This window comes from Microcaecilia unicolor, chromosome 1 (assembly GCF_901765095.1).
Source record: "Microcaecilia unicolor chromosome 1, aMicUni1.1, whole genome shotgun sequence".
Lineage (NCBI taxonomy): Eukaryota > Metazoa > Chordata > Amphibia > Gymnophiona > Siphonopidae > Microcaecilia > Microcaecilia unicolor.
Window position 1 is genome coordinate 233,609,620 of NC_044031.1, and position 13,262 is coordinate 233,622,881.

Genomic DNA, 13,262 nt, shown 5'->3' on the forward strand with positions numbered 1-13,262 from the left:
TTGTTCTCAACCCAGACAGTTGAGTTTTTAGGATATATACAATAAATATGCTTGAGATAGATTTTCATAAAATGGATGCAGTGCAACTGGCTAAGTGTGTACTAAGGGTTAGCTTGCGAACCACTGCTGTAGGGAACCCGTTCTACAATCTAGATGTAAAGGAAGCTACAACAGAACATCTAACTGCAAAAATAGTCATGAACATTTCAGTTTTCAAACACAAGACACTGAATAAAATGTGTATGTTTTCCAGTTAAAATGCATGAGTATATTCAAATGGTGCTGCCTACCATGCATGTACAGTTTTGAAATTTAATATACACGTGTCATTTCCAGCCATGTCCCTGAAAACCTCCTCCACTCCAGAATGGCTCTTTTTGATGGAACAATAAAACCCATATATTGTGTCCGGTTTTAGTCCGCCCAAAAGGGAAACCAGTATTCAAACAAACCCAAAGCACTCATCCTCCAACCTCATTTGCTTTCTAAGCGATGCTGCCATATGCCAAATGCTAGAGCATTTTATCATTTGTATGACAGATAAGGGTATTGCGTTTTCTTCCCTGATAGGTCTGTTGCTTTATATCTCTTTTCAGTCTCCACCCAAAGGCGCCACCATTCCTTACCGCCCGAAGCCTGCCTCTGCACCTATTATCTTTGCAGGAGGCCAAGTACGAGCAGACACCATATTGGCCTCTGCGGGAAACCACACCGTCCTGGCCCAGCCACAGCCAGCACCTGTTAGTATTGTATTTACTTTCTCTTTCTCCTTCTGTAATATAATTTGGAGCAAATCAAATGCAGAAACATGTTTTTATTGAGAAAGGTACCGTCACAGAAGAAAGCTAAATTGTTCTCATAGTCATAAAAGTATTATTTGTAGTGATTAGTCTATAAAGGAGGTCATTTAGGATTAGGTACCGTCAGTGGCGTTCCTAGACTCGACGACACCCGGGGCAGATCGCCAATGCGCCCCCCCCCCCCCAGCAAAATGACACCCCCCCCCCCCCGGGAATGTTCCGGGGCAGAGGGAGGGAGCTACAGCAAACGAGAGAATTTAGCGTAGCGATTCGAACTTGCAGCCAACAGGCGCGCGCCGCGGCACCCCCCAGCGGCGTGCACCCGGGGCAGACCGCCCCCCCCCTTGGTATGCCACTGGGTACCGTATGCACATGTAAAATGTGATTTGTACATGTACATGGTCATACCTGTGTAAGTTGTGATTTTAGAAAAGTCTCCACTTGCAAAAAGTGTATATCCATAGCACACACAAATTTGAAGGGGGCATGTTCTGGGCGTGGTTTGAGCAGACCTTAAAATTATGCCTGTATTTTCTATTTTACAACAGAAATAGACATATACCTCTAATAATTTCCTGTCTACATTTGTACCCATTTCCAGGCATGCGTAAGTGAAGCTAATTGCTTGTTTTGACTTGGGGTTTCGAGGAGTGATTGAGGGGTAACCGTACTTATCTCTCTTGCATTTAAAACCATTTCAAAAATCAACAAATTTCAATTTTGGGATTTAGCTCCTTAATGGGCTCCTCTTGGATGTGTAGTTCGGTAAAATCCCAAACCCAAAATGAGAATAACACCCTATATCAAGTATACAGCCCTTTTTCTAAATGGAGGAAAAAGACCTCAGCAGTGGTTTGAATCCTCATATACAGAGACCGAACTCACTTTACAAGAGTTCAATCATTGGTCAAAAAAGCTCCAAATTATACTTATTCTTCATTTCATAACATTTTTCCATTAAAAAAATTATTTTTTTCATGTATTAACTTTTAACTACTTTCATAATATCAACAAGAGCAAAAAGAGCAAAACCAGGAGTTTATCTTTTCCCATGCTCAACTGAGCCGACCTTTTCACTGCTTAAAGCTTTGTCAGGAGCAAGTTCACAAACCCAATTCAATTTATATTGCTCTTTCTGCTCTTTTTGATATCATGAAAATATTTAAAATTAATATATGATAAATAAATAGAAAATGTAAAATGTTCTCTCTGAGGACAAGTGGGCCATTCTCACATGTGGATGATGTCATCCATGTCACCCAGTATGGAAAGCTACAATAGCATATATAATTTTAAGAGTCACGTGCTAGCATTCCCACTGTGCATGCATAAGTGCCTTTCTGCTTGCAGCGAGAGCACAGGACCAGCAGTCTCTTCTCATCCGCTATGAGGAGAGAATGCACAGTCCATGGCTCCTCACAGCATCTGATGCATGAGCAAATGTTTTGAGTGATTTTTGTGCTTTCCCGCTGGGATTTTTATCCTGCTTCTTTTTCTTTTCCCGTCTGAGTTTTTTGCTCCCTCCTTTTAAAGTTTTTAGTTAGGTTTTCCCCAATCATAGGTTTCCCTTCATTTTGTCCCGCTCTTTAGGCCCTCTTAGGCCTGAGCTTCGGTCAGGACATTTCCCCTCTATTTTTCTGGTGCTTTGCCCCCTTTTTACTGTCACCATCAAGTCATTTGATTTGGTCATGGCTATTTTTCCTTCCATGTCATCGAAGGTTCCCAGTTGCTTCAAGCGCTGTGCTCAGTGCAATTGGACCATCTTTTCAGTGTCTACGGCTAGAACATTACCCTGCCAGCTGTATTTTTTTGTCTGCATATCCAGAAAAGAACCCAGCTATCCAGAAAGGCTCAAAGAGAGAAAATTGTTGGAGCCCAGTCCGAATCGCCAATGTCAGCATCGACATCAGCATTGGCGCTTACATCGCCATCGGGTGTATCAGTCCCTATGGCTGTGAGATCTGTATCTAACCTTTCCCGATGTCGTCCCTCAATAAGTGCATCCAGGCTATGTCCCATGAGCACCTGGCAAGGCTTATCCAACAGAGTGCATAGACATCTGGGGAGCTTGCACCAGCCATGCCTCTTCTTGCTGCCCCACAAGGCCCTCAGACTGCAGTGAGGTCTCTGACGCCGGTGCCGCGTGCAGTTGCAGTGTCGACAGCCACCCATGCTGGCACGCCCTCAATGTCGATGAAGAAGCTTCACTGGAGTCAAGGGTGGAGCCTACACCTCGACATACTTCCACACTTGGACATGGTTCCTCTCTCTCGAGGCAGATTTGGTCTCAGCCCTCCCACAAGGAGTTTTTTGCTGACACCAAAGACGAATGCTCATAGTTGTCTGATGAGGACCCTAGTTACTTCTCGGCGGAGGAATCCTTTGGTATCCCGAATCCTCCCCTCCAGAGGAAAGGAGGAACTCTCACCTTTCCTTCCCCACTTTTGTCAGGGAAATGTTGGCTGCCATTCCAATTAGGTTGGAAACGGACGGGTCCAAGGCTGAGATGTTTGAGGACTGTCACAGCCTCCTAGAGAGGCTGTGACAGTCCCACTTCACAAGATCCTTGCGAGAAGTTCAGGTGAAGAACTGGGAGTCACCTCTGTTGGTCCCTGGCCTCCCCAAGAAGGTAGACACCAGGTATCAGATCCAATGTTTCCCTGGGTTTGATAGGCCACAGTTGCCTCATCATTCTCTGGTGGTGGAATTCATGCTCAGAAGAGCCAGGAGTTCTTGGGACTTTGCTTCAGTGCCCCCAGGCAGAGAAGATAACCCTGGACTCTTTTGGGCAGAAGATGTATGAGACCTCTATGCTCATCTCCCACATACAATCATACCAGCTGTACACAAGCAGTAGAAGACATGTTGTAAGTTTTTGGCAGGGGCGCTTACAATACCTTCGATGTGGCATCCAGGATCTCTGCCCAGAGTGTAGTGATGCACAGACTGTCATGGCTGCATGCCTATGACTTGGACCCTGTGGTCCAGCAGAGATTTGCGGATGCCATATGCCGCAGGGATAAATGTTTTGGAGAGAAGATGGAGGAGGTTGCTGACCTCATAAAAAAGCAAACTATCAGCAATACTCTCTCCTGCCAGATGCCTTCTGCACCCTCCTCATCCAGGAGGTTCTCAGGCAGGACAAAGAGATCTCCCTACTACTCTCAGAAGTGTAGGTATGCTCCTTCTTCTCACGAGCCTCAGCAGGCACAGCCCCAGTGAGTTTGTTCTTGTCAACAGCATGTGCCTAAGGCCTAGCCAGCTTCCCAGTCAAAACAAGGGACGAGTTTTTTATTGGCTCCAGCAGACCATAGCCATCATAACAGTGACTGTTCCGGACCACCTATCAGTGGGGGGGAGGATGAGTTTTTTCCAAGAAAGGTGGCCCCTTATAATCTCTAACTGGTGGGTTCTTCACATTGTCCATCTTAGTTATGCTCTTCATTGTCATCAAAGACCACCAAATTGCTCTCTGAGAGCATATTCTTTCAGCTCTCAGCACAGGGAAGTACTTGCAGAGGAACTCTCTGCCCTTCTAAAGGCCCAAGCGATTGAGCCCATTCCACCAGGAGAAGATGGGCAGGGATTCTATTCCAGGTACTTCCTTATGCCAAAGAAAACAGGGAGGATGCCTCCCATCCTAGACTTATGTGCCCTGAACAAATTTCTGGTCAGAGAAGAATGCAGGATGGTTTCTCTGGGCACCCTTCTCCCAATGATTCAGGCTCAAGACTAGCTATGCTTTCTGGACTTAAAGGATGCCTACACTCACATTCCAATACCTCCAGGCCATAGGAAGTATCTCAGATTTCAGGTGGGAACATGTCATTTCCAGTACCATGTGTTGCCATTTGGCCTTGCATCAGCTCCCAGAGTTTTCACCAAGTGTCTAGTTGTAGTCACAGCGTCACTATGCAGACTGGGAGTCCATGTGTTTCCCTACCTAGATTGACAGGTGAAGAGCACGTAGAAGGACAATGCTTAGTTGTCCATGTTGAGAACTATTCGGGTGCTGGAGCTACTAGGGTTCATTTTAAACTACCCCGTCTCATCTGCTCCCAGTTCAGCAATTGCAGTTCATTGGAGCCCTGTTAGACACACAGCAAGTGCAAGCGCTTCTCCCTGTGTTGAGGGCGGATGCTGTAGTCACACTCATCCTTCAGGTTCTAGCCAGTCAGTGGGTCACAGCTCGGCAGATGTTGAAGTTGCTAGGCCATGTGGCCTCCACAGTGCATGTCACTCCCTTGACACATTTGCACATGAGAACCACCCATTGGTCTCTAGCTTCACAGTAGTGTCAGGCCTCCGGGAACCTAGCGGATGTCATCCGAGTAACACCAGAATTGGTTTAGTCCCTCTTTTGGTGGACAATTTCACCCAATTTGACTATGGGACTTCCATTCCAAATTGCTCAATCCCAGAAGACGCTGATGACAGATGCATTCTACCTGGGTTGGGGAGATCATCTGGATGGGATTCACACCCAGGGTGCTTGGTCAGCTCAGGAATCAGATCTTCAGATCAACCTCCTGGAGCTATGGGCAACCTGGAATGCTCTAAAGACTTTCAGAGATTGGATGTTTAACTAAATTGTACTCATCCAAATGGACAAATGAGGTAGCAATGTATTATACCAACAAGCAGGGGAGTACTGAATCATACCCTCTGTGTCAGGAGGCCATCCAGATGTGGCACTAGGCTGTCCAGAACAGGATTAGTTCTCAGGGCCACTTACCTGGTGGGCAAATCCAACACCCTGGCTGACAGACTGAGCAGGGTCATGCAACTGTATGAGTGGCCACTCAGCATGAGTGCTACCCTCAAGATCTTGTGAGAGTGGGGCAAAGTCCCTCAGTACTCTTCCAGGATCAGGGCACATTGGGGGAATGGTCTTCTGTATGCATATTCTCCCATCCCTCTGAAACTCAAGCAAGACCGAGGAACCATGATTCTGATCGCCACTTATTGGCCAAAGCAAATCTGGTTCCTCCTTCTTCTGGAGTTGTCCGCTAAAGAACCTTGGAGAATGGAGTGTTTTCCGACTCTCATCATGCAGAACGACGAATCTCTTCTGCATCCCAACCTCCAGTCCCTGGCCCTCACAGACTGGATGTTGAGAGCTTAGAATTTGCTTCCTTGCATCTTCCTGAGGGTGTCTCCAGGGTCTTGCTGGCTTCCGGGAAAGATTCCACTAAGAGGTATTATTCTTTCAAATGGAGGAGTTTTGTCATCTAGTGTGAGGGCAGGGCCCTAGGTCCTATTTCTTGCCCTACACCCTATTTCTTGCCCTACACAGACCCTATTTGAATTACCTTCTACACCTTTCCGAGTCAGGTCTCAAGACCAAATCTGCAAGGGTTCACCTCAGTGCAATTAGTGCTTACCATCACCGTGTGGAAGGTAAGCCCATCTATGGATAGCCTCTAGTTGTTCGCTTCATGAGAGGTTTGCTGTTCACAAAGCCCCCATCAAACCTCCACATGTGCCATGGGACCTCAACGTTGTCTTCACCCACCAGATGAACGCTCCTTTTGAGCCACTGAATTCCTGTCATCTGAAGTACTTGACCTGAAAGGTCTTATTTTTGGTGACTGTTACTTCAGCTCGCAGGGTCAGTGAGCTTCAGGCCCTAGTATCAGATCCACCTTACACTAAATTTCATTGTAACAGATTAGTTCTCTGCACGCACCCTAAGTTCCTACCTAGGTTGTCTTGGAGTGCCATCCAAACCAGTCAATTGTTCTTCCAACATTCTTTCCCAAACCTCATGCCCATCCTGGCGAAAGTGCACTGCACACCTTGGACTTCATACAAGTGAGCCTTTTACTTAGAGCAGACTAGGCCCTACAGACTGTCCACCCAGCTTTTTGTTTCTTCTGATCCCAACAGGATGGGGGTCGCCATCAGGAAACGCACAATCTCCAATTAGCTGTCAGATTGCATTTCTTTCACTTACGCCCAAGCTGAGCTGACTCTTGAGGGTCATGTCAAGGCTCATAATGTCAGAGCCATGGCTGCGTCAGTAGCCCACTTGAGGTCAGTTCTATAGAAGAGATTTGCAAGGTTGCAATGTGGTCTTCAGTCCAAACATTCACATCTCACTATTGCCTTGAGCAAGATACCCGACATGAAGGTTGGTTTGGACAGACAGTTCTGCAGAATTTGTTTGGGATCTAGAATCTAACTCCACCCTCCTAGGCCCATTTTGTTTTGTTCTAGGTTGATTAGTATTTTCAACTTTCCGTTGCGAGTTGCAATTGTCCTACTGTTGTTGTTTTCAGTGAGCCTAGTAGCCAGGGATTCCCACATGTGAGTATTAACTGGCCTGCTTACATAAGTACATAAGTATTTCCATACTGGGACAGACCAAAGGTCCATCAAGCCCAGCATCCTGTTTCCAACGGTGGCCAATCCAGGTCACAAATACCTGGCTTGTCCTCAGAGAAAATGAAGATGCTTACCTGTAGTAGATATTCTCCAAGGACAGTAGGCCAGTAATTCTCACATACCCTCCCACCTCCCCTTGGAGTTGCTCTGTATTGCTATTATACTGTACTGCTGGTCCTACACTCTCTCAGTGGGTAGTAAGGCATTCACACATGCATTGTGGTAACATTAGCTCATGGTTCTTAAAGTTATGTATGCTTTTATAATGTTCCACATCAGGTGATGTGGATGATGTCACCCACATGTGAAAATTAATAGCCTGCTGTCCTCAGAGAATACCTGCTACAGGTAAGTTGTTTTTTTTTTTGTATCTGAATGTGGAAATGAAGAATAAGTGTAATTTGTTTTTTGACCAATGATTAAACTGCTGTACGGTGTGTTTGGTCTCTATATATGAGGATTCGAGCCACTACTGAGAGCTTTTTCCTCTGTCTAGAAAAAGGGCTGTATACTTGATTTAGGGTGTTATTCTCATTTTGGATTTGGGGTTATTCCTGATAATTTGAATGAGAAGTTTTTCCATCTAGTGGTGTGTGTTTTGTAAAATCCACCACTTAGATATGGAAATACCAGTACTCAAATGTGTAGGTTGCAAAATCTGCCACATACCCATAGAGGTGTCAGCATTCATATAACACAGATCCCTGAGTGATGCTCTCTTTTTTAATATGTTTCTTTGCAAAATGGCTGCTTCCACTGTATGTGTCACAAAATACATGTTTATTTTCTCTAAATATAAGCCCTTTGCTATGTTTGAATTCATTCAGTGATACATTATAAAAATAGAGAAACAGAGATATAGATAGAAAGATATAGCTATAGGTGTTCTTTTTCATAGCACAGAGACTTTAAAGGTGCATAGGGTACTATGAGGGGCATTTTCAATATGATGTTTAAATCTGACTTTGGATGTTTTGCTCAAAACATCTAAAATTCATGTGGCGAATATAACATTTTCAAAACCAAAAACCATTTATCTTTTTTTTTTTTCAAAAATGGCCTTTTTCTAGACGTTGCTGTACACAGTACATTTATCTTTTTGAACCATTGTTGAACAAAAAAGTCCAAATGAAAAATGCATAAAATCAAGCCTTTGGGATGTAGGAGAAATGAGCATTCTCAGTAGACTGGCAACACAGATATTACAACAGAGCTCTGGGGCACCCTAAGGGGTGCTGCAGTGGACTTCACATAAAAAGTCCCATGTACACTTCTCACCATTGCCCCCTTAGCTTGTATGGTGAGCCTTCCAAAACCCACCAAAAACCCAGTGTACCCAACTGTACACCACCACAATAGCTGTTATGGCTGCAGATGTCACCTATACATGGGTACAGTGGGTAATTGGTGAGTTTTGGAGGGCTCACATTTTCCACCACAAGTGTAACACGTAAAGCTGGATATGAGCCTGGGCCCCCCTCTGTACAATACACTGCATAGAACACTAGGCTACTCCAGAGATCTGCTTGCTGCTCTAAGACGAATGGTTTACCATCTGAGGCTGTCTTACAGGCTGGTATGTACTGTTTTTTTCACATGTTTGGGGGGTGGGAAGGGGTCAGTGATCTCTGTGGAAGTAAGGGAGGATCATATCTTAATCCTTCCAGTGGTCATCTGGTCATTTAGGGCACCTTTTTCAGACTTAGTCGTAATAAAAAAACAACAGGTCTAGACCAAAATGCTTACATTGTAGCCCCGAACATTTTTGTTTTGTTCCATTATGGCAGAAAAACGTCCAAGTCTTTGGAATGCCGAAATCCCACCCCCAACACGCCCCCTTGTGATTTGAATGCACTACTGACGAACTGCATACCAAAATGTTTAAATAGTGGGTTTTGAAAATAGGGATTTAAACATTTTGCCTTCCAAATGCTGATTTGTGCCACTTTTTAAATGTTTTAAATGGGCCCCTATGTAACTTTGTAAGTCTATGTGCTTTGAAAATGAGCCTCATAAGGACTTTTTTTCTGCTCAAAGTCCAGAAGTAAGCATGATCATTTAGCTAGTTTTACTCAAAAACAAAAATGTGGTTTGCATGCGGTTTTATTAGTAGTCATTTACTAACAGTTAGTGCACAGTAACGTTGTCAGTATTTGTCTGCCACAATAAAATGGGCAGATAATGCATAATAATGGCATTAGAGCATTCTGCTATTAAATGATCCCCATAGAGGACAATAGGGTGTTAAATAAGACTCCTGTGTAATCCCATGGTATATATGCAGCTCTGGTCTTCCTTTCTCAAAAAAGAAATAGAGCAATCAAAGGTACAGAGAAGGGCAACCAAAATGGTTAGGCAAATGGCTCTTATGAAGAAAGACTCAACAGTTCAGAGCTCATAAAATTGGAAGAAAGTTATTGAGAGAAGACATGAGCGGGGTACTCACTCTTTCATATAGCATTAGTAGTACAATTATTTATTTATTTATTTGTTTGTTTATTTGTTTATTTATTTTTATTAATCATTTCAAACATTTTCCATCACACAGAAAATAAGGAAAAGGAATACCAAAGAAATACAAAACATGTAATATTATACTAAATACACAGTGAAACCTACAAGCTCACGTCAAGGGGAGAAAACAGCCTGCATAAACACCAAGAAAAAGACAAAGAAAGAAAATCAGAGGATAATACCTCACAATTGCGTGTAAACACTCTTAACTCTATCAAAATAATCACTTAACATGTCCTGCAAGAACATTTCTTAATTGAAAAGATTCCCAGAAAACATATTCTTTTCCCTGAAAGGTGATAATACATTTACATGGAAACTTTAGGGGGCGGGAAACCCCGTTCCCAGGGCTACTACCCTAGGTTTCAGACTTTAAAAAGCCTTATGCCTAAGTTGGGTAGCCCAGGAGACATCAGGAAAAACATTAATTTTAGATCCACAGAAGCTCATATAATTTTTCAATACCATAGACTTATCACTCTTCTTAAAATATTTTCTAAGGAGAATCTCTGGGGAAAGTAAATATATCTGGGTTTAATTCAAAAAGCGAAGGTTGCAAACCCTACAGGCATTCTCCAGCATTTCCATTTTCAAATGCAACATATGAGAATCTTTAACAAAGGAACATGAAGTAGCCTGGAGGGTAACAGCCTGGGTCTGAATCCCTGAAACTTGCTTATCAAAAGCCAACAAATTGGCGTCCACATTAACCATTGTGTTAATCATCTGTTCAGAGAATGTTGCAGTCTGGACTGTGACAGTTTTTAACATCCTTTCAATGCGTGAGTTCAATATCCACAAATCTTTTAAAGTAACCTCCATAGCAGTTTCCATTACTGGAGCTGCAGCACAAGAATCTGTCACCTTAATATCAGAAAGTTTTGCAAAAATAAGCGGCTGAACTAAGGCAACAGTATCCTGCTGAGACGCCGAGAATAACAGGGATACATCCCGGGAATCCCCTGCTACCGGAGAAACTAATGGAGGGGAGGGATTTCTATCAGGCTGAGGGGGCTCAAAGAAACTTCAGTGTGAGACAGTATCTGCACTCCAGATTTATTCTTCATCCCCACAGGGACCATATGCTTATCTATAAGGCCACCTGCAACTGGAGTAGAAACTTTGGGCTTAACAGCTGTTTTGTGCTCCCCACAGCTGAAAAGAAAACTTCCAATTACCAACAAGACAAAAATCCCTCAGAGCTCCTCTGAGCTCCTCAGTGCTCCAAGGGCCTCTCAAGGGGCAAGGCATGCCCCTTTGGGTATGCCCCTTGGGCCACGCCCTGCAGCTTCGTGCCACAAAGGTACCAGCCTCTTGAAACTCTAGGAAAGGCCTGGATGATGTTGGGGGGGCTATCCTCAACAGTGCCTAATGACAGGAGGCACTGGAACACCACTGAAGGCTTGAACTCCTCCCACAGTTGGTAAGCAGGAGAGGGACTCACCTTTCACACACTCCACAAGTAGCACATTTAAAATAAATTCTAGAAAGTTTTTTTTTCAGTCAACGCAAAATTAAACTGTGCAATACACTACCAGAAAATGCTAGTAATGTAACCGAGTTTTAAAAAAAAGATTGGCTACATTTCAAGAGGGCAGATCCATCAACCATTATTTTTTTCCCTTTAATTTTGTATTTATTTTTACTTACAGCAGTTATATGTGATTTCCATCAACCATTATTTAACCAGACAATCTTAGGTTTTTCCAGCTCCTGCTTCTGGGAGTGAGCAGCATGGAAAACTTCAGGTGACCTGGTTCAGTACCTGTTGGGGATGGGATGTTAGGCTTGAAGGACCAGTGACACATCTTACATTCTTGTATTGTGGACGCTGATGTTTGTAAACTGAATTATTATAGTACTAGTAAAAAAAAGGCCCGTTTCTGACACAAATGAAACGGGCGCTAGCAAGGTTTTCCTTGGAGTGTGTATGTTTGAGAGAGAGTGTGTGTGAGAGTGACTGTGTGAGAGAGAGAGAGAGAGTGAATGTGTGTGTGTGTGTGAGAGAGAGAGAGAGAGAGAGAGAGTGAGTGTGGGTGCGAGTGTGTCTGTGAGAGAGTGTGTGTGTGAGAATGAGAGTGTGTGTGAGTGTGTATGTGAGCCACAGTGAGTGTGAGAGAGTGTGTTTCTCACAGATAGTGTGTATGAGAGAGAGTGTTTGTGTGAAACAGATAGAGTGTGAGAGAGTATGTGTGCGATACACAGACTCTATGAGAGCGAGAGTGTATGAGATCGAGAGAGTGTTTGAGAGTGACTGTGTGACACATAGAGAGTGAATGTGATACAGTGTGAGACATAGAGTGTGTGGTAGACAGTGTATGAGAGTGAGAGAGACACTGTGTGTGTGCCAGAGATACCTCCCCCCCTCCCTCTGTGTGGTTGCAGGACCCCTCCCTATCTGGTTCCCCTCCCCCTCTCCTCTCAGGTCTCAGGCCCCCCTCCCCCTGTCAGCTCAGGCCCCCTGCCCCTGGAGTAGAACCCCGGAGGAGCGCATCGACGTGAGGAGTGAGAGGAGGAGCGGATGCAGAGCTGACAGCCGATGGCTGCCTGCAGTGCCCTGCTTCCTTTTTGAAAGCATTTTGCAGGTTTAAGTTGTTTTTCTTTTTTGTTTTTGTACCGGCCGCTGCTGCTCAACAGGAGAAGCAGCAGTGGCCGGAAATGGCAGCTGAGCTGACGTCGGACGGAGGGGGGAGCGGTGGCGACCTGGGGGGGGTGGAGCAGTGGCTGCGGTGACCTCGGGGGGGTGGAGGGGGGGAGCGGTGGCAATCTGGGGAGGTGGAGGGGTGAGGGGCGGCGACCTCAGGGGGGGCGTGGCGAAGGGCTGAAACTGCGCCTCCAACATTCCGAACGCTGCTGTGTTTTGATTGGGCACTTTCGCTGCTGATGCACCTGGAAGTGGGAGGCGTCAACAGAAGCACGAATGCCTCAAGGCTTGTGTCCACGCAGTCAGCTTCAGAACTTTGGAGGTGGGTTTTATCATATAGGATGTGAGGATATGCACAATAAAAAAATGAGATAAACTTTCAACAGAATGTCTAGGAAATAATTTGAAATATCTAATCTAGACCAGGGATTCCCAACCTTTTTGGGTGTCGGGACCCCTGTTCAACATTCAGACGTTTTAGGGATCCGCATTCTGTCTGCACTAATCTCATTCCCCAGCCTCTCATCTCTCTCTCTCTCTCTCTCTCTCTCTCTCTCTCTCTCTCTCTCTCTCTCTCTCACTCTCACCCCTCTGTTCTCAGTCCTTCCCCACCAGGGTCTCTTTTTCCTCAGCCAAGCCACTCCCCACCTGTCTGTACTCTTCCTTGGCCCCTCTCTACATAGTCCCTCCTCATTGGCTTCTATCCAAATATCTCTCTGTCATCACCAGCCTTTCTACCATCTCTGCCTCCTCATTCTTGCTGAACACCATCTCCAGTCTCTGAAATCCCAGGCCTCCAGAACATTATCTCCCTTATCCCAGCACATCCTCATTAGAGTCTCTGTTCCTCAAGTGCTCACCCCACCAGTTTCTTTCTCTTTTTCTGTCACTCCATTTCTCACCTCAGTCCCTTCTTT

The 13,262-nt window shown here is 44.8% G+C and overlaps 1 protein-coding gene across 4 annotated transcripts in view; it reads left to right on the top strand.

Moving 5' to 3' along the window:
• The window catches only part of LOC115471036 (poly(rC)-binding protein 3-like), a 1,141,923-nt gene that overhangs the window by 1,080,196 nt on the left and 48,465 nt on the right, over positions 1-13,262 (top strand). For all 4 annotated transcript variants that reach the window (XM_030204708.1, XM_030204727.1, XM_030204715.1 and 1 more), the window contains one exon: positions 597-740. In XM_030204708.1, coding sequence (XP_030060568.1) covers positions 597-740 — 144 coding nt within the window. The remainder of the gene's footprint in view (positions 1-596; positions 741-13,262) is intronic.